We start from the raw sequence: 22,204 nt of genomic DNA on the forward strand, positions 1-22,204 counted from the left end.
TTCGCTTGATCTAAGTTGTTTTGTATTTGTTATTTTGCTTTATATTGTAAATGTTGTATGCCTATTTATTTATGAACTAATTTTACCTTTTTTTAAAAAAAAGGTATCAATTTGTGTGGGACGTTAATCACGTTTAGGGCTGTCAAAAGCTGACCTGATCCAACCGATTTCTAACAAAAACCGAAGTGATCCGAAACAACAAATTCACACATTCAATCCGCATAAGCACAATAATCTCGTACAACTACATTATCCGATTATACCCGAACCGCACCCGACCGATGACCCGATTTGACACCTCACGTTACTCACGTCAGTGTAATTGGGCCGTCAGAGTAGATGATACTCCTATAAAGCCTGGCCCATATAAATCCAAGTTGTACTATTCTCTATTTTCATTTCGTCATTTCCCTTATTGAAATTTGGCGCCCTAAAGTTAAGCAGCAACAGGTTCTCTCTCCACTCTCAATCTCTCTCTTCTCCGTTTCCGAAATTTGGCAGTCTTAATTACACGAGATCACTAATTTCAATTTCTTAAACATTTTTCTGCAGCTGTTGAATCCGTAAGCTCAATTCAGCGAATCGCACATTCTACAATCGAAGGTAAAATCTGGCTCATTATTCAAGCAATTTGAACTTTCGAATTCCTAAATGTTTGGCTGTTTTTTTTGAAATTACTCGTGATTATGTGAATTTAACTTACGAAAACCTAAATTGATAGAGTATTTGAGTCGCGAGGTCGATGAATTCGTAAAAGTTTGTTGTTCTATTAGGCGAATTGCTTAATTTTTGTTTTTTTTTTGAAATTACTCGTGATTATATAAAATTTACTAACGAAAACCTAAATTGATAGAGTATTTGAGTTGCGAGATCGCCGAATCCATATTTTTGTTGTTCTATTAGGCGAATTGCTTGATTGTGAGTCGGATACGTCTTCTCGCTGCTCAGTTGATTTAGGTTCATGATTTTTATGTCAGCATGTTTTTATCATACGACTTGATTGTTTTTATCAAAGTATTGAATCAATTGCAGTTATTATCATACGCTTGATTTTTCTTATCAATTGTCAAAGTTTTTGCGGAAGATTTTTAGTCATCTTAAAGTGTTTGGCGCAAAATTGATGTAATCTATTTTGAGTATTCAAAAAATCAGGCAGCATGATAGTTGTTACACGGATTTAGTGTTCGTTTGAGTTGTATAACAGTGAGTTTTGCCTCTTTGGTACTGAAGTTTCACCACTTGTTGATGTAGTAATGTGACCTAATTGCTTTATGAAAATGCATTTATTTTATAAAATGAACTCGGAGGATTAAATTCAAAAAGATTTTAGTTCTGCTCGTATTTCAGGATCATCTGAAATTTGAATTCTGAACTATTGTGTGCAAATGAATTTAATTGTTGGCTTTACGTGCAAATATCGAATGCAAAAGCGTACCGATTTCCTGCTTTGTTGAATTTCTTTCATATAATTAGTGATGGTGTACTTTCTAATTTGATAGACTTTTAACATCTGATTAATATGCATCCTCTCTTTCCTGGCTGAAAAATGCCGAAATTCATGTCAGTTACTTTCATGGACAATTTGTTCTGAAAACGTAGCTTATCTGTGAGTATACAATGCCTTTACAAGGACCTGTTTGGCTGCCTGTTACTTTGATATAAGGTCTGGATTTATGATCTTTACGGCTCTACCTGGTTATGGTGTACCTATTCGGCTACTCCTTACGTGCAACATGTATGAAAATGGCTTGATAGAGTGTTCAACAGGTGGATCAATTGAATGCCTCAGTGTTAATTTTGATGATCATGCTGATGATTACCTTTTATATTCAGATTTTACATAATTAGTGATGGTGTACTTTCTAGTTTGATAGACTTTTAACATCTGATTAATATGCATCCTCTCTTTCCTGGCTGAAAAATGCCGAAATTCATGTCAGTTACTTTCATGGACAATTTGTTCTGAAAACGTAGCTTATCTGTGAGTATAAAATGCCTTTACAAGGACCTGTTTGGCTGCCTGTTACTTTGATATAAGGTCTGGATTTATGATCTTTACGGCTCTACCTGGTTATGGTGTACCTACTCGGCTACTCCTTACGTGCAACATGTATGAAAATGGCTTGATAGAGTGTTCAACAGGTGGATCAATTGAATGCCTCAGTGTTAATTTTGATGATCATGCTGATGATTACCTTTTATATTCAGATTTTACATAATTAGTGATGGTGTACTTTCTAGTTTGATAGACTTTTAACATCTGATTAATATGCATCCTCTCTTTCCTGGCTGAAAAATGCCGAAATTCATGTCAGTTACTTTCATGGACAATTTGTTCTGAAAACGTAGCTTATCTGTGAGTATAAAATGCCTTTACAAGGACCTGTTTGGCTGCCTGTTACTTTGATATAAGGTCTGGATTTATGATCTTTACGGCTCTACCTGGTTATGGTGTACCTACTCGGCTACTCCTTACGTGCAACATGTATGAAAATGGCTTGATTGAGTGTTCAACAGGTGGATCAATTGAATGCCTCAGTGTTAATTTTGATGATCATGCTGATGATTACCTTTTATATTCAGATTTTACATAATTAGTGATGGTGTACTTTCTAGTTTGATAGACTTTTAACATCTGATTAATATGCATCCTCTCTTTCCTGGCTGAAAAATGCCGAAATTCATGTCAGTTACTTTCATGGACAATTTGTTCTGAAAACGTAGCTTATGTGTGAGTATACAATGCCTTTACAAGGACCTGTTTGGCTGCCTGTTACTTTGATATAAGGTCTGGATTTATGATCTTTACGGCTCTACCTGGTTATGGTGTACCTACTCGGCTACTCCTTACGTGCAACATGTATGAAAATGGCTTGATAGAGTGTTCAACAGGTGGATCAATTGAATGCCTCAGTGTTAATTTTGATGATCATGCTGATGATTACCTTTTATATTCAGATTTTACATAATTAGTGATGGTGTACTTTCTAGTTTGATAGACTTTGAACATCTGATTCGTATTCATCCTCTCTTTCCTGGCTGAAAAATGCCGAAATTCATGTCAGATACTTTTAAGGACAATTTGTTCTGAAAACTTAGCTTATGTGTGAGTATATAGTGCCTTTACAATGGACCTGTTAGGCTGCCTGTTACTAAGATCTAAGGTCTGCATTTATGATCTTTACGGCTCTACCTGGTTATGGTCTGCCTACTCGGCTACTCCTTTTGTGCAACATGTATAAAAATGGTTTGATAGAGTGTTCAATAGGTGGACCAATTAACGCGTCAGTGTTAGTTTTGATGATCATGCTGATGATGTTCTAGTCATCTCAAAGTTTTTGCCGAAAATTTCTAGTCATCTTAAAGTATTTTGCACAAAATTCATGTCATCTATTTTGAGTATTCAAAAAATCAGGTTAGCATGATAGTTGATACAAGGATTTTAGTGTTCATCTGAGTTGTATAACAATGAGTTTTGCCTCTCTGGTACTGAATTTTCACCGCTTGCTAATGTAGTAATGTGATCTAATTGCTTGTACAGTCTGGTTCCTTTAGAATTCAGTGCTTAGCAAAGGTAACCTGTTCTTTAAACAAAAAAGTTTGTTCTTTTATAATGAACTTGGAAGAACAAATTCAAGGAGATTTTAGTTCTGCTCGGTTTTCAGGACCATCTGAAATTTGAATTCTGAACTATTGTGTGCAAATGAATTTAATTTTTGGGTTGTGCAAATATCGAATGCAAAAGCGTATTGATTTTCTGTTTTGTTGAATTTCTTTTATATAATTAGTGATGGTGTAGTTTCTAGTTTGATAGACTTTGGACATCTGATTAATAAGCATCCTCTCTTTCCTGGCTGAAAAATACCGAAATTCATGTCAGATACTTCTATGGACAATTTGTTCTGAAAACGTAGCTTATGTGTGAATATACAGTGCCTTTACAAGGACCTGTTTGGCTGGCTGTTACTTTGATCTAAGGTCTGCATTTGTGGCTCTACCTGGTTATGGTCTGCCTACTCAGCTACTCTTCACGTGCAATGTGTATGAAAATGGTTTGATAATGTTCAATAGGTGGATCAAGCGTGCCAGTGTTAGTTTTGATGATCATGCCGGTGATTACCTTTTATATTCAGATTTTACATAATTAGTGATGGTGTACTTTCTAGTTTGATAGACTTTGAACATCTGACTAATACGCATCCTCTCTTTCGTGGCTGAAAAATGCCGAAATTCAAGTCAGGTTATTTTCATGGACAATTTGTTATGAAATCGTAGCTTATGTGTGAGTATATAGTGCCTTTACAAGGACCTGTTTGGTTGCCTGTTACTTTGATCTAAGGTCTGCATACGGCTCTACCTGGTTATGGTCTGCCTACTCGTCTACTCCTTACGTGCAACATGTATGAAAATTGTTTCATAGAGTGTTCAATAGGTGGATCAATTGAATGTGTCAGTGTTAGTTTTGATGATCATGCTGATGATTACCTTTTATATTCAGATTTTACATAAATAGTGATGGTGTACCTTCTAGTTTGTTAGACTTTGAACATCTGATTAGTATGCAACCTCTCTTTCCTGGCTGAAAATGTCGAAATTCATGTCAGATACTATTATGGACCATTTGTTCTGAAAAAGTAGCTTATGTGTGAGTATACAGTGCCTTTACAAGGACCTGTTTGGCTGCCTGTTACTTTGATCTAAGGTCTGCATTTATGATCTTTATGGCTCTACATGGTTATGGTGTGACTGTGCCTTCTCGGCTACTCCTTATGTGCAACATGTATGAAAATGGTTTGATAGAGTGTTCAATAGGTGGATCAACCAAGCGTGCCAGTGTTGGTTTTGTTGATCATGCTGGTGATTACCTTTTATATTCAGATTTTAAGGAGACAGCTATTGTTTCCTTCATAAATTTCTGTTCTAAATGCTTAATAAGGGGATAATTTGTCATAATTTCGGCCACAGAGCTTTATGCAGCTCAATGTCTTCCTCTTGAAATGAATTGAACTAGCATGATATTAAGTGTTCATGTGTTAGTTTTAGCCCACATTACCGTTTTGCACAAAATTCATGTCATATATTATGAGTAACTAAAAGATCAGGTAGAATGACAGTTGATGCAAGGATTGCAGTGTTCATGTGTTGAAGAAGTTCGTATAATGGCCAGAAATCTTTGCCTATTTGGTACTGAATTTCTCACCGCTTGCTAGCGTGACCTAATTACTTGTGTTGTTAAATTCCTTTTAGAATTCAGTGCTTCCTCAAGAAAACATGTTTCTTATAAAAATGTTTTTACGGTCAATACAGTATGAACTTGGAAGATCAAATTCAAGAAGATTTTAGTTCTGCTCGAACTTTGTGACCATCTGAAATTTGAATTCTGGGCTATTTTGTGGAAATATATTTAATTGCTGTCCGTGTGTCCATATATCGAATTATCAATGCAAAAGTGTAGTTATTTGCTGCTTTGAGGAATTTATTTTTTTGAAATTACGTATGGTGCACTTTATAGTTTGATAGACTTTGAACTTTAGATTGATATGCATCATTTCTTTCATGGCCAAAACATGCCAAAATTCATGTCAGTTACTGTTTATCTGTTATGGACAATTTATATGAAAAATTAAGCTTATATCATATAAGTACAAACTACAAAGTTGTGAATATTTGAGTATATGCTCTGTGATTTCTTTAGAACGGATCTGTCTGGCTGCCTGTTATTTTGATCTAAGGATTTCGTTAATTTATGATCTGTACGGCTCTACCTGATGTCAATGTGCCTATTTGGGTACTCCTTTGTACGCATGACTGCCACATGTATGAAAATGGCTTGGTAGAGTGTTCAATAGGTGGATCAATTGAACGCGTCAGTGTTAATTTTGCTAATCATGATGGTGATTACCTTTTAATATTCAGATTTTACGTAGACAGCTACTGTTTCCTTCATAGTCTTCTGTCCTGAATACTAAATCAGGAGATAGTTTGTCATAATTTTAGCCCTTAACCTGATGTACAATTCTTTCTTCTGTTCTTACTCTCATGATATTCAGAGTCAAGACTTACACGAAATGTGCGTTGGGAACCCTTATAATTAATTCTGTACTCGTGGATGCAGAATTGTAATCAACATGGAAGGGAAAGACGCTGAACTAGCAAAAAAGCGCAAGATAAATGATGTATGGTATAGAAGACTAAGAAGAGTACCAAATGATTCAGTCTTATTAGCTGTTTGATTTATCCTTTACATTCAGCTGCTAATTTCTCAACAACTTTCATCAGATGGAGCATGAAAGAACTGAGGACATAGGTGAAGCAAATGAAGAAAATGGAGAAGATGAGATGAACTTCTCTGGGTCAGAAGAGATGAGGCTTGGCATTGCTCGCCTTCATGAGAAAGTCGAGGCATATAATCAACTGGTAATCATTCTAGAAATATGCATGTTATGCTCATCCCTCGCATAAGTTACGGTTATAGAGTTCTAGTTAGACCCGATCATCATGAGCCCGGCCTGAATTTAGCGGGGTTTGGGCAGAATCTATAGGACCGATTTTCGGGCCCGACCCGACCCATATTTTGGGCAACTCAATTTTGCAATTTAGTTATAAATTTGGCATGACTTGAAATGGCCAAAAAAGCCCGCTCTTTTGGCCCGAAAAGTGGGTTTTGGGCAGAATTTTTGGCCCGACCTGGCCCGTATTTTGGCAACTCAAATTTGCAATTTAGTTATAATTCTGACATGACTTGAAATGGCAAAAAAATCCCGCTCTTTGGACCCGAAATAGCGGGTTTGGGTAGAATTTTGTCCCGACCCGACCCGGCACAACAGGCAGAATTTTAAAGACATGGCCAGACCCAAACCCGGCCCAACCCGCAATTTGATCAGGTCTAGTTCTAATGTAAGATCACTGTTAAATTGTTCGGAAGAAAAATGATCAAAACTCCTTTCAGGTTTCTGAGATGCTGGAATCTGGAAAGTCACTGTTCAACAAGCTAAGCCAGGATTATGAAGAGCGAGTTCTCATGTATATAAAACTCCACTGAATTGTGAATATTACTGTACTTGATTACATACAGTATAGAAAGCTTACTTTATTATTCCCTTGTTAAATTGGGTTGTTTTACAGGATCCACAAAGAGCAGATTGAGAAATGGCAGGAAGAGGTGAAGGAGTTAAGGATGATTGATTCAACTAACGAGGAAATGAGTGATCGTCTTAATAATGTCAAATGCCTACTTCAAACTGTTCATATCAGTCAATGAAGATGCAGAATATCAGCTGCTAGACCTTGATCCATTGCCCTTTCTGCTGCGAATCATGTTCACAAGTTTATGAAGATCGGTCTGCCAAATTTCGTATGACTCTCTTAATTCTCTATATATGTGCATATCACTAAATGAAATACCACTTGATCTAGCAGTTATGTTTGCTACTTTGCTCCACCTTAGATTACAGAAAAAGAAGTATGTCTGCTTATATTCTAGCTTTTAAACCCTTGAAACTTTTACTCACTACACTTAGGTGGATAATGAGCTGCATATGAAATACGAAGTATGAATGATTGCCATGCTAACTGTATTACTAAGTACTCCGTATGTTCTTGTACTTCGCTCAATCTTTTCGTACAAACTTTTGTATAAGGCGGTCTTACAGGAAAGACCACCTTATATGTGGGTATTTTCGCGGGTCAATACACACGGATATGGGTCTGGTTTAATTTTGGGTCGCATAAAAACCAAAATTTCATCCATTTCAAACCTAATTCCTGATCTCTCTCCTCTAAACTCTCTGATCCCTTTCTCTCTCCTCCTAACCGGAGTTGTTCTCTCTCCTCCGTCCGCCTCTTGGCCAAAGCCTAACACCGGCCAAAGCCTCCTCGCTGTTTCAATGCTCCGCCGCCATCAACTCCTCACCTTTCCAGAAGAAGAACAAGGAACACCGGTCGTGCCGTCGTTGTCGCCATCACGTTTCCTCTTTGCCGCTTGTTGCGACCGCTGTCGCCGATGTTTCTTTAGTGTTCGTTCGGTGGTTCGAACCAAGGATTTCGGCGTCGCCGATTCGTTTGAGCAGCGGCGTCGCCAATTCGTTTGAGCATCGGTGGAGTAGTCGATGGTGGCGAGTTGTCCCCCGAAGGAAAAGCCTCAAAGAACTCAGTTAACTCCTTCCTCTCATGATTTTTTGGAATTTATTTGTTGATTAATTGGTTGATTTTACAATTTAGGTGAATCGATGATGTTTTTTTTACGTTTTTTTATTTTTGATCTTTTTAAAATTATTTTTATGCGATTTCTTTTATGCAATTTCGTTTGAATTAGTGGTGCGGTGATCATTCAGGCGTTTCTGATTTTTGAATCCGCAGGTATTGTTCACTTGGATGTTGTTGGCTGTTGTAGGCTAGTTATGTGAACTGATGAAGAATTGGACCGACTGGTGGTTTTCTGGTGGCTGCGACACGCAGAGAGGCAGCTTCTGAAGCACCGCAAGGTTTGTGTGGTGACGCTAGGCTTGCACCATTAGGCTTGCTGTGCTGGTTGGCAAAATGCAAAGAATTGTAATTTAGTTTCCAATATGTATTGTAGATGTAAATAATTTTTTTCATTAGTCTAAGAATAATTTCATTTTAGTTACATTTTTGTTATATTTAGTTACAATTTTATGAGTTTTAGTTAAAATTAATTTTGTGGTAGTTAAAAATTATTTAAGTTTTAGTTAATATTTTTTAAGTTTTAGTTATGATTTTCTTGGTTTTAGTTAAGTTTTTTTTAGCTTTAGTTACGTATTTGTAAGTTTTCAATTCAGTGCTTTAGTTACGACATTTCGAGTTTTAGTTATGATTTCACAAGTTTAAGTTACGATTTTTTTGGTTTTAGTTAAGATTTTTTGAGTTTCAGATAACGAATTTCAGAATTTTAGTTAAGATATCAAATTTTAAGCATTGAAACCAATAAGTTAAACAATTGAATCAATTAGTTATAAAATAAAACTAATAAGTTAAGTTTTGGAACCAATTGTTAAGCAATATAATAAATTTGGTAATCCATACAATCAATTAGTGAAACAATGAAACCAATTAGTGAAGCACTGGAAGCAATTAGTGAAGCACTGGAAGCAATTAGTGAAGCACTGAAATTAATTAGTGAGACACTAGAGTCAATTAGTTAAGTTTGAAATTCAATTAGTTAAATAAAGAAACCAATTAGTTATGCAAAGGAACTAATTAGTCAAACAATTAAACCAATTAGTCAAGCAATTAAATCAATTCGTTAAGTATTGCAACTAATTAGTTAAGATTTTATGAGTTTTAGTTAATAATAATTTTGTTTAAAAATAATAACTATTCGACTCATAAGTTTAACTATATGTTTTTATACCTTAACTATTTTGTTATTCAACTAGCTATGATTTATTACAATTAGTTATGATTTTATTACTTTTAGTCAACAACATATTTCAAGAGGGCTAATTAAGATTTTTTGAGTTTTAGTTAAGATTATTTTTCGAGTTTTAGTTACGATTAACTTTGTTTTAGATAAGTTTTTCTAAGGTGTAGTAATGATGTTCTGAGTTTTAGTTAAGTTTTCTGAGTTTTTAGTTAAGAATTTCCTAGTTTTAGTTATGTGCTTTGGAGTTTCAGTATGATTTTTAAAGTTTTAGTTAAGGTTTTTTGGATTTTAGTTATGGCTTTTGGAGTTTTAGTTATGATTTTAGAAATTTGTTATGAATTCAAAAACTTTAGATACGTATTTTTGAGTTTTAGTTAGATTTCAGAAATTTTAGTCTAGTGTTTCCATGTTTTAGTTAAAATATTTTTGATTTAGTTAATATTTCTATGTTTAAGTCAAGATTTTCTGAGGTTTAGTTATGTGTTTTTGAGTTTCAGTTATTATTTTTTAGTTATGATTGTTTGAGGTTGAGTAATAAGTTTGAAAGTTTTAGTTAAGATTTCCTGAATTTTAGTTATGATTTCATAAGGTTTAGTTACGGTTTTCCAGGGTTTAGTTATGATTTCGAAAGTTTTAGTTAAGATTTTTTCGGTTTTAGTTATGATTTTAGAAGTTTTAGTTATGATTTTTCGAGTTTTAGTTAAGATTTCAAAAATTTAGTTACGTGTTTTTGTGTTTTAGTTACATTTTTTGAGTTATAGTTAGTAATGATTTGAGAAGTTTTAGTTAAGAGTTTTTGAGTTCTAGTTAAGATTTCAGAAGTTTTAGTTACATTTTATTTGAGTTTTAGTTAAGATTTTAAAAGTTGTATTTTTTTTTGACTTGAGCAATGAAACCAATTAGTGAAGTGTGAAATTCAATTAGTTAAGCATAAAATTAAATTAGTTAAGCAATAGAACGAATTAGTTACGCATAAAATTCAATTAGTTAAACAATTGAACCAATTAGTTAAACAATTGAACCAATTAGTTAAGCAATAGAACGAATTAGTTACGCATGAAATTCAATTAGTTAAACAATTGAACCAATTAGTTAACAATAGAACGAATTAGTTACGCATGGAATTCAATTAGTTCAACATTGAAACTAAGTATTTGTTAAGCCTTAAATTCAATTAGTTAAGCCTGAAATTCAATTAGTTAGACACTGAAATTAATTAGTTAAACAAATAAACCAATTAAGTTAACAAAGAAATCAATTGGTTAAGCACTGAAACCAATTAGTTAAACAAAAAATGACTTAACTAAACCATTTTATTTCATAACTGAATATAATTATTTTACAATCATAGATACAAATTACAAAATGTAAGTGGAGAGGACCGGAGAGAGTTGTTTACAATTGTTGCACCATACGGGCAAATCAAAGATGGAACAAGGAACTCTAGAAGCTATAAATCATCACTGGGAGGCTACTAACATTGTGACGCCACAATAATTCCTACAAAGGGAAGTACTCTGAATTCATGTCATCTCGCCGAATTTAAGTCAACTGACTCTACTAACCTAGATCTTCGCCTGCGCTTTCCATCAAGAGTGCACACCAGTCCATTCTTCTGCACCTTCATAAAATAAGTAGCTTCAAGTTTTGTTTGACACTCCTGTTTATAACCATGGAACAATATGCTGATAAGTTGGAAAACAATAAACAAAATGTGATGGAAGTATAATGATAATACTCGAGGAAGTCCCACGTGAACATTGAAAGACGGAAGTGGGTTTAAGAAAGACGAAAATCATGTCTGATTCAAAAGCTAACAGAAACTCAGTTGTAAACAGAATACACCTTGGAAGATCACCAACAAAAAAGTGAGATATAGGCACCCAAGCTAACTAGATTATTAGCTCCATCATATTCCTCATCCTGCCATGTTTCCCTTGTTCGTTCAAGATCACACAATGTCCTACCTACAAGGCTACAATGTCCTATTTGTTTTCTAACTCCATAACTGTCAGTAACCCTCAAGCTCAACCAGACATGATTTCGGTCACTACAAATTTTATTGACATATTTTCGTCTACTATTTGCAAATTTGACTAGAGTCAGGTCAATCACACAGAAACAGGCACCAAACATCTTAACTAAACAAAACAAAATTATAACTAAATATGACAATGCATTAACTAATTCCCATTGAAAACTAAACACAACAGAAACATAACTAAATATGAGAAATCCTTAACTAATTTAATTCATAACTACGCATGTCACATACTAGAGTACCACAAATCCAAACTAAAATTAACAAGAGATAACTAAAATGTAAATTTAATCAATACTTTCAACAAAATCAGCGTAATTAAGAGAACTATGGTATATGCAAAGGAACTGAAACACTTGATCTGGGAATTGAGTGTGAAATTGAATATAAAAAAATATACTTACACAATCTCAAAGAACGCGAAACGGTTAGCATTTTCCTCCGATAGATTTCGTGCCATTGTTGTGTAGGTAGAGTGTGGATTTAGGATAGAGGAAGTTGCAGAGTTGCAGAGTTTGTTCACCGGAACCCTAGATATGCAGTTCTTCCATGTGAGGCGGCGGAAAAGCTTCCAAACAGGCGAAGGTTTCAGGAGGGAGAGAGACCGCCGACGAGTTTGAGAAGGTAGAGATGTCGGCGGGTAGATAGATGTAACACCACCGTCGTACCTCGGTGGTGGTGGCCATGGAATTAGCCGAAGGAGTTGCAGTGACGCCGGATTATTTGAGGAGGAAGAAAGATCGGCGTAGCAGCTACCGCCGGCGAGGAAGAGAAATCGTGGCCCTCTCCATGGTTGTGCCTCCCAGCCGTGAAATTAGGATTTTAGGAGAGAGAAAAAACCAGAGAGTTTAGGAGAGAGGAGGGGCAGAGAGTCGTTGGGAGGAGAGAGACAAATGAATCGTGTTTGCAGGAGAATAATGGGAGGAGAGAGAAAAAACAACAATTTATACCGCGCGTGACACCACGCGCGCGTGGGTGTCTTACCTGGTCTTTTCTACACGCGCCCGTAGGGCGGTCTCATACAAAAGCTGCTGATCTTTTCGGTTTATGAATGATCGTTATTTGTCATGCTTAGGTAGTAAGGTATTACTCCATCTGTTTATATTAATGGTTACATTTGAGTTTTTTTACAATAACCAAGAAAAAATGATTGGAAAGTAAGAAAAAAGTATGAGAAAAGTGAAATGTTGTAAGAAAAGAATAATACTCTCTTCGCTTCTGAATACTTGCCACACTTGTTTCTTTAGGCCATTTATGAATATTTGCAAAACTTACTCTTTTGGCATGAGACTACTAATTCTGTATTGTTTCCTGCTCTTTTTTACCTAACTACTTGCACAAAATTTTTATAATCTGTTTCACGTATTAATCAATTAAAATATCACCATTAACCCCATGTGCACATTAATTTATTCATTTCATGTACTACCCACAAAGTTCTTAAAACTACACGCAAACACAAGTGTTGCGAGTATTCAGAATGAATAGAGTAAAAAATTAAAGTGAGAAATAATAGTGTGAATAAATTAAAGCACAACTATTAATTTGAAAAATCCATTTTTAAAAACGTTACCACTAATATGAAACGAAGGTATAACCTATAAGACTATAAGCCCAAGAAAATACGATTTCCTTGTGATAAAAAAGGAAAAAGAAATGAAAATAGTGGTATGGATTGTGGAATATCCGAAATCCGTAAAGCACAGTTTACGCCTCACAGATTTCATACCCCTACGGCTACGCACTCTAGCTTACCAAAGTCATTTTAGTCAATCCACCCCTACCCCTCATGTGGGCCCCATCCCTTTCATTTTTCGTTACTAGTCAACGACTCCACATTTCCACAACCCAAAACTGACCCCACACCCCACTATGTCTTTACTCTCTCTCCCCCACGTGTCAACATCAGCCTTGCATCTCACACCAAGCGCATTCTAGCACTCCCTCTCCCTTACGCCTAGGGGTGTTCATCGGTCCAAACTCGGATCGGACTAGGTGTTCATCGGTCCAAACTCGGATCGGATCGAAGATCGAAATTTTGATAATTCAAAATTCAAAGACCGGACCGATTATGCTTGGACCGCCGGAAAAATCGAGCCTAAACCGGATCGGATCGTTTTGGACCGGTTGTAGACATATTTCTATATATTTTTTATTTTTTCTAAAAATTACGGTAAAAAAAATATATATATAAAAACCCAATTGTTAAGGCCTTTTTTGAAGCTAAAATAAAATATATCACAATAGTACTCCGTAACATTTACAACATATTAAAGGAGAGAATTAAATTTTTAAATAGATTATATTTTATTTTATTAAGGAAAAATCGGTCCGGTTCAAAATCAGGTTTTTGACCGGACCGGACCGGACCAGACCAAAACCAGTAATTGATATTTCTCGACTCAAAGACCGGACCGATTGCTTTTGATCCGGTCCGGTTCAGTCTGGGTAGGTCTGATCCGGTCAATTTTTCGATCCAGACCAATTTTTGCACACCCCACTTACGCCTCCTCACGTGCACCGCACACCAATTTTCAACGGCGCGTGAGGTCATATTCTGTCCTTTCAAACTCCACCCGTTGGCGTTGACTGTTGTTGCTCTCTTTTCTTCTTCGCTAATCTCACATCCTGTGACCTTCACTTCTGTCACCTCTTGGATACGATTGGCTGAAACTGTGGACCCCACTAGGCTGTGACGGAATTACAGAGGTTGATTAAAGCAAACCTTGTCTTCTCGTTCCCAACTTTCCCCCATTTTTCTCTCTCCTCTCACTTCACGTTTTCTCTCTCATGGGACTGCAATCGCCGAACTTCTCGTCGGTAAATTCTTCCGTTTAATTTGAATATATACTTTTTACTTAAATTAAGCTGTTAATTTCTGTAAAGTATCACTTTAATTTTCGGAAATTAGGTTTTCTTTAGATCTGGAAACGAGGGAAAAAAACGAGGGGTTTAATTATATGTCACATTTATGCTGTGGATTGTTTGTTGTTGTTGACTTGTTGTATGTAAAATTAGGAATAAAGGGTTAGATAATGAAGAGGTTAAGATCGTATGGTGATGATTTGGCGTCGGTTGGCGAGAAAGAACTCGACCGAACGACGTCGTTTTCGTCATCTCATCACCGAAGATTTTACTCCAAAGGGCCGGAAAACGGCCGGAATAGACCTTCTCCGGTGATAGATGATGATCGGGATCGAGAGGGTTCGTCTTCAAGGGTGGGAAGTATGAGGAAAAGAATGGACCATGATTTGGATGGTGTTGATGAGAGGGAAGGTTCTAGAGGGTTTAGGAAGAGAGCGGAACATGAATTTTCTGATGGGTTTGAAGATAGGGAAGGGTTTAGAGGGGTGAGGAAGAGAGTGGAGCATGAGAATGATGGGTTTGATAGGAGGAAAGGGTTTGATCGGTATAGGGATCGGGATGGAATGGTGGGTTCGGGTTCGTCATTGGTGTCGCCACGAGGTGGTGGGTATGTGGCAGATAGGGATAGAGAGAGGGAGAGGGAAAGACTCGAAAGAGAGAGGGATAATAGGGAAAGGGAGAGGATTCATCGGTCCGAGAGCTTTTGTGTTTCGAGGAGGGATTTCCCGAAAGGGTTTAGGTCGGAGAGGCATTGGTTGAGAAGGGAGGACGGAGGTTCGTCGTCGTGGAGGAGGTTTGATAGTAGGAGCAGGAAGGAAATTGATGAAGATGCAAAGAGCTCACCACCGGTTGAGAAGGGAGGGAGCATTAGCAGCAAAGGTGGTGGGGGCCCGGATAGTGGTGGTGTTGTTAGTAGTAGCAAGGAGAGTTTGAGTTTGAGGTCTCCACGAGGAGGAATTAAAGATGTCAAGTCACCCACGTGGTCTAAAGATTCAACTAGAGATTCGAAGGAGTCGGTGGGTGAGCCTGAGCCGTTGAAAGATACCAAGAAAAACGAGAGTATGGTAGCAGATAGTGCTGGCCCTGGTGCGTGTGGTGGGGCCATTGGGAGTGGAAGTGAGATGGAGGAAGGAGAGCTTCAACCAGAATTGAATCAGATGATTCAAGCACCGGATGATAGGGTTGTTTCTGAGCCGACTGTGGATAATGCAGAACAGTGTGCTGAGAATCCTCAAGTAGACAGGGATAATGGGAAGAAGCTACATGAGCGTAATGCTAGTCGAATGGTCGAGTCAAGAACAGCTGATGCAATTGTTACAGACAGTAATTTGGCTCCAGAAAACGAAAAAGTGGTGAGTGAAGTAGGTGCTGCTGACAGGAAACAGGTTACGGTTGTAAAAGCAAACCACGAGATTGTGAAAGGTGCAGAAAAGTTCTCAGTTTCCGTTTCTGAAGACACTAAAGCGCCGGTACGTAAAGGTATTGTTGAAAATACAGCTGCTAGTGATGTAAGATTGAGGGAGAATCAACCCGAGTCATCTGCCCCTACTACAAACATGACCCTTGATAGTCAGGTGAAAGTGGAAGAGCATGATCCTACTAGATACATGGACAAGCCATCACCAGAGAAAGAGAAATCACAAAATAATAATCTTGATCTCGAAGTTGGTTTGGGTGAGTCAAATAAAGCCATTGTAGAAGAAGGGTATAAAGAGCCTGAACAATCTATCCCTGTCACAAAAGATAAAGGGAAAGGCGTGGCTGTAAGCTCTCCTGGCGAGGCTAGTGTTAGAGAAAACAGTTTGCTGGTTGAAAGGAACTTCATTTCTTGCCAAGATGATGATGCTATGGTAGGCCCCAGTTCACGAGGGTTCGAGCTATTTTCTAGCACCGCTGGAGTCAAAATGGAGTGTGCTGCCAACAGGTGTAGCGGGTCTAAATCCGAAGCCGAGAAGCTAAAGTTGGAACCCTTAGATCTCTCACTTAGCCTACCTAATGTTTCAGTCCCTGTCAGTGTTGCTGCTGCACCCCCGAGCTCTCCTCCGCGTGCAAGGAGTGTTCAGTCATTTGGTACCACTCTCAGAACCGGCTCAGATTGTTTCACCACATCGATTTCGTTCTCCGGGTCACAATTCCTTCACAATCCGAGCTGTTCACTTACTCATAATTCTGTTGATCATGACTTTGAGCAATCCGTGAAAAGCCGTCCCTTATTTCAGGGTGTTGATTGGCAGGCATTAAGTGCCAATGATCCTCTTCCGAAGGAAGTTCTTGCAAACACAAAACAAGCTTCAAATGGTAACGGGTCTCTACATTTTACACAGTCAACCCCGGGAATTTTGAATGGTCGAGCTGTACAACACCAGCCAGTAGTACTTCATGGAGTGGATCGGTCTAGCATTCTTCAGAAACAGCCCTCTGGAAAAATACGATATCAAGACGATTTCCGGTCTCCTGCTCAGAGTACTGGATCTCGTGATACTAGATCGGAATATGGGAAAGACAAGAAACGGGTGACTGGGGAAGACAGTGTAGCTGGAGAAAGAGATCTCGTGGAGCGGTTAATTTACCTAATTGCTTCTGAACAAATCCAAACCATGTCGTGGAGAGTTAACGAAATGCCAGAACGTTCCGTTGCTTTCTTGAAGGACAGTGTATGTGATATTGTGTTAAAAGATGATAATCAAAGAAAGCTACGTGCGCTTCAGGATATGTTGCGGAAAAGGTCTGATCTTAATTTAGAGACCCTGTTAAAGTCACACCGTGTCCAGTTACAGATTTTAGTGGCTCTTAAGACCGGTCTTCCGGACTTCATTCAGCGTTCTGACAGTATTTCTTCGAGCGATTTGGCAGAGATTTACCTGAACCTGAAGTGCAGAAACAGTAACTGCCGAAGTGCTTTACCCGTAGATGAGTGTGAATGTAAATTCTGCTCCCCGAAAGAGGGTTATTGCAGTTCTTGTATGTGTCTCGTTTGTTCCAAGTTTGACACGGCTTCCAACACGTGTGGTTGGGTTGGATGTGATGTTTGTGACCATTGGTGCCATACCGATTGTGGGTTGCTGAAATCTTACATTAGAAATGGTCGAAGTGCTGCTGGGGCCCAGGGGATGATATCTGAGATGCAGTTTTACTGTCTTGCTTGTGATCATCCTTCTGAAATGTTTGGCTTTGTGAAGGATGTTTTCAAAATTTGTGCTACCGAATGGAAAGCTGAAACATTTCTTCGGGAACTTGAGTACGTGAGAAGGATATTCAGCGGTAGCAATGATTACAGAGGGAAAGTATTGCATGATGCTGCTAAGCAGCTGATTGGTAGATTGCAAAGTGGAGCGAAAACTGCGGATATCTGTAATCAAATTATGGCGTTTCTAAATGGTAAGTACTTTCAGGAATGTTTTCTTCATAGCAGTACCTTATTTAAATTTCAATATTTGCTGCATGGTTTCCTTGTAGTATTTGTTTCTCTAGGCAACACTGAATACATTAGAAAGTTCGGATGGTAAGTACATTGTTCTTTTAGAAAGTAATACTCCCTCCGTTCTTGAATATTAGTCCATTTTGGAATCTAAGATAATCCGGTTCCTTGATCAATTGTGGGGGGTTTAATGGGGATAAAAGTCTGTTTGAGGGTAAACAAGTGGGCATTTGAGATATTTATAGGTATAAAAAGGGGATAAATGTTAGACAAATAAGGAAAGATTCCAAAAGGGACTAATAAAAACGAACAACTCAATTAAGAAAGGGGACTAACGTTCAAGAAGGGAGGGAGTACTAATGTACTATATTTGTGCTGTTTTTGCTAATAGTCAAAAGTAAAAATCGGTGGTTTTTGCTAGTACATCCCGGTGTTGCTGTAGTAAATGTTGTGGCCCAATCTTGAAACTGGACTTGTTGCTACTAACTCATTTCAGCTGTTGCTTCTCATAACAAGGTCTCTTTGTTGTTGATTGTCTAGAATTTTCCTGCTGAAATGATCATTTTCTTGTTTGATACTTTGATGAACTCATTTCAGTTAAAAAGTTAATGCTCCATTAAGTGCATTTGAACAGCATTTACAGGAACTGGTAGTTAGGAGACGATTTCCAATTTCCAAATCGACCAAGTATTTGCCAAGCGTATTATTGACCCACTCACTGCAAAACCCAACTAGATAGATAGAGGGAGATGTATTAGGTCCATATTAGATCTAAAAAAAAAAGAAAAAGAAAGAAAAAAAAGAAAGTGATTTTGGTGCAGAGTTATTGCAGTTACTCTTGTTTTATTACTTTATAATTCCTGTCATCTAAGGTTTTCAGATTGGCCAAGACTCATCCTGCCACATGTCCGCCATGGTAAAAATACAGTGGCAGAGTTTTCTAAATTGGCATAACCCACCTCCAGTTTGATACATGAAGTACTTCTTTTAGTTGCTTGTTAAAGTGAGACATCTACCCACCCACACGGTCACACATACGGTTAAAGATCCTAGGAAACTTTCTATTGCCCTCCCTTAAAAAGTAACTAATGATGCATTTAATCATAGGTGGGGAGAATGAGAAAGAGAGATCATACATGTGTGGATTAGTTACTGTGCTGCTGTATCTTTGTGAAATAATCTTTTTCTTTTCAAAATACAGAATACATTGAATCATATGAAACACTAATCTATATTGACAGTCGCTACAGACATTTTCTCCGTATTTTTTAACCATGAGAAGGAAATCCTTGTTCTTTTGGGTGTAGTGTATCATACCAATTCACATCACATCCTGATATTTTAGTAGGCATAGTTTTATTCCGGCAGCTACATTTTACAAAAAGGGAATATCTAGACCTGATCATCATGAGCCCTGCTCAGCCGGTTTTTTTTAACTTTTTGGGTGGGTTTTGGGCAACTCAAAATTGCAATTTTACTTATAAATTTGGTCTGGCCCGAAAATGGCCCGTTATTTGGCCAGAAATAGCGGGTTGGGCAGAAAAATCTGACCGAAGTTTGACCGGGTTCGGGCCCGCAATTTGATCAGGTCTAAATATTACATAACACTTGATGGCTCATTGTATAGATAGCTATGTTACTCCGACACTCCATTTGACGGTGGGTGTCGGTGTCGACACGACCCGATCCGCGACACGACACTCGACACGTGCCTGGGGAGGTGTCGACACCAGTGTCGGAAAAGAGTCCAATTTGAAGTGTCGAAATCGGGAGTAGAAAGAAAAATTCGAAACCCTAGATCTAGAAATTGAAGGTGGGGAGAAGCGAGAGAAGAACAATTATGTTGGGGCTTTTGTTGTTGAAGAAAAAACGCCTAGATTGCACTCTTTGATTCTGATTTTCACCGATAATTGACTGTTTGAGAGTCTTCCATGGTTGTCTTCGTTTCCTTCCGGTCATTTTTCTGCCTTATGCTGAGTTATGCGTTGTTGGTGATGGTGAGTGACTGAGTGGTGGACTGGACTTTCCAAACTTATTCTTTTTTTTTACCCTTTTTCAAAATACCCTAGGCCTACCCGTATACTTCGTAATAAATAAAAGAAAGGAAAAGATGGGAAGTGGGGAACAAACCCACGTGCTCACTGATAACTTTACAAAAAGTTAGCATTTTCTTTTTTTTTCATTTGTTTCTTACTTTTTCAATTCTTTGTACTTTTAAACTCTTTAGGATAGATTTTATCCTGCTTTAGAATTTTAACTTAAACTTAATTAATATTTTTATTTTCATTTTTTTTTATATAATTATATTATTTAACACTATTTTTGTAGTTTTTATTAAAAGTGTCGATTTTTTTTCCGACACTTGCAAGCGAACCGTGTCTAAAAAAAAGGTCAAGACACTCCTTTGACCGTGTCGGAGTGTCTGCAAATATTTGGATCGGAGTGTCAGATACTCCGACACCTTGTCGGACACGACACCGACACCCGTGTCTGAGTAACATAGATAGATAGTGCTTGAGGGTCTCACATATTTGGTTCCCATGCTATTAAGCAGGGAAATGTAGCCCCATCTTTTAGTAGTATAGTTTTATTTCTGCAGCTACATTTTACAAAAAGGGAATATCTAGACCTGATCATCATGACCCCGACCCGATTTTTTAATTTTACAAAAAGGGAATATTTAGTAGCATAGTTTTATTTCTGCAGCTACATTTTACAAAAAGGGAATATCTAGACCTGATCATCATGACCCCGACCCAATTTTTTAATTTTTTGGGTAGGTTTTAGGCCACTCCAAATTGCAATTTCAGTTATAAATTTGTCCCGGCTATAAATCCGTTAATTTTGGCCCGAATTAGCGGGTTGGGCAGAAAAATCTGACCCAAAGCCCGGACCCGGCCTGGGATGCAATTTGATCAGGTCTAAATATTACATAACAATTAGATAATGCTTTGAGGGTCTCACATATGTATTCAATTTGCCTGCTTGTATATTTTTTGTGGTCACTTCCTGACAAACTGATTGTGTCTGGTTTGCAGAGGGTGATGGCAAGTCTGCCGGTATAGTTGGATCTTCGGGAAGGGATCACGCCCAACCTCAACCCCTTGAGAATAACAGAGCAAACGTTGTCCAAGATGGGGCCGCTATTGCACTCAGTCACGAACCAACATGGTCAAAACCCAATTCTGCAAATGTCGGAATTACCCTTCCCGTTATAGAGGGGAGTGCAGTTGGTGGCGGTTCGTGGAGTACGGAGATGCTGATGGGAATGAGCGCAAAGGCCGGAGATGATCTGGACATTGTCAAGCTCAAGATGGCAGAAGCCCAACTGTTCCAAAAACGGGCCGATGACGCTCGTAAAGAGGCCGAGGCCCTCCAGCGGATAGCGGTTGCGAAGAACGAAAAGGTGGAGGAAGAGTACGCGGGCAGGATGGCGAAGCTGCGCATGCCGGAGGTGGAAGAGCGGCGCAGGCTGAAGCACGAGGAACTGCAGATGTTGGAGAGGAGTCACCGCGAGTACTTCAACATGAAAACGAGGATGGAAACGGATATTAAGGATTTGTTGATTAAAATGGAAGCAACGAGGCGGAATCTCAGTACCTAAGTAAGTAAAGATGGTTGTGGTCCGGGTTGGGCTTTGGGCTGAGCGCACGAACTGTGGGCCTAGCCAAGCCCACTCTGCATCGTGCTGGGCCGGGTGGAAAAGTTCAAAACAGGGCCCAGGCCCATGGATCATCGTGTTTTTGTCTAATTTTACTAAATTTAGCATGCTCTGTCTTGTTGGGTCGGGTCGAGTCGTGCCGTGCTTTTTCCGTGCTCTTGTTCGGCCGGGCTTTGTTGTGACGGGTTGGGCCGACCCACAGCCATCTTTATGTACTTTTCAGGTGCCTAGTATGCTTTCTGAAGATGATGCTCATGTAGATTTACCGAGGCAACTCTCAATAGTTATGTCGATGTTGCCTCGCACACCTGTATTCATGAAGCCGCGAGCCCCGATATTGGCAGATTTGTGGCAGTTATAGAGGTGTATGTATTATTTCCAAGTGCCTTTACCGATCTCAGTTAAGTATAAATTTTTAGTCGAGATCTTTAAGAGAGCCATGTTATTATTCTTTTTACTGTCCTTTCTGTAGGTTTTTGTTTCAGGATCTCAGTGTAGGTTTCTGGTTTCTGGTTTCTGGTTGCTGGTTGCTGGTTGCTGGTTGCTTTTGCTTCGTTTTTGTTCTTTCAGTTGTAGTAGTATAAAACTAACCTGAAGCTTGTACAGAAAATACGAAGTAGCTGCTAGCTTCACCCTCTTGTTACAAACATTTGGCATATATTGATCTTTTAGTGAAGGAGTTTTCTCTTTCCAATTTATTGACTTTCTTCTTGATTGAATCTGCTTGAGTTCAACATTTCTGCCCAAAAGATGGAAAGTGTAAGGTGATTTTTTGGTTAGACAAAAACATGGGAAATCTACTTCCTCCAAAATGGAGGAAGTTGCTTACCTAACCAA

The 22,204-nt window shown here is 38.1% G+C and overlaps 2 protein-coding genes across 5 annotated transcripts; both read left to right on the plus strand.

Moving 5' to 3' along the window:
* The first annotated feature begins 252 nt into the window (after window positions 1-252).
* Window positions 253-8,833, plus strand: LOC110800824 (uncharacterized). Of its 4 annotated transcripts, none has more exons than XM_056843604.1 (7): window positions 253-450; window positions 553-603; window positions 6,051-6,176; window positions 6,280-6,417; window positions 6,950-7,023; window positions 7,126-8,152; window positions 8,359-8,833. In XM_056843604.1, exons 3-6 carry the CDS (start codon window positions 6,129-6,131, stop codon window positions 7,259-7,261), a joined length of 396 nt encoding a protein of 131 aa, XP_056699582.1. In that variant the 5' UTR covers window positions 253-450; window positions 553-603; window positions 6,051-6,128; the 3' UTR covers window positions 7,262-8,152; window positions 8,359-8,833. The 4 variants fall into 4 exon arrangements, with proteins under 4 accessions (XP_056699582.1, XP_021861843.1, XP_056699580.1 ...); XM_022006151.2 differs by having other exon boundaries at window positions 311-450; window positions 6,116-6,176; window positions 7,126-7,354; XM_056843602.1 differs by having other exon boundaries at window positions 312-450; window positions 6,116-6,176.
* Window positions 8,834-14,095: 5,262 nt separating this feature from the next.
* Window positions 14,096-22,069, plus strand: LOC110801323 (protein OBERON 4). Its single transcript, XM_022006679.2, has 3 exons — window positions 14,096-14,243; window positions 14,442-17,666; window positions 20,745-22,069. The coding sequence occupies exons 2-3, from the start codon at window positions 14,459-14,461 to the stop codon at window positions 21,308-21,310; spliced, it is 3,774 nt and encodes a 1,257-aa protein (XP_021862371.1). The 5' UTR covers window positions 14,096-14,243; window positions 14,442-14,458; the 3' UTR covers window positions 21,311-22,069.
* The last annotated feature ends 135 nt before the right edge of the window (window positions 22,070-22,204 follow it).

Source organism: Spinacia oleracea, chromosome 4, assembly GCF_020520425.1.
Source record: "Spinacia oleracea cultivar Varoflay chromosome 4, BTI_SOV_V1, whole genome shotgun sequence".
Taxonomy (NCBI): domain Eukaryota; kingdom Viridiplantae; phylum Streptophyta; class Magnoliopsida; order Caryophyllales; family Amaranthaceae; genus Spinacia; species Spinacia oleracea.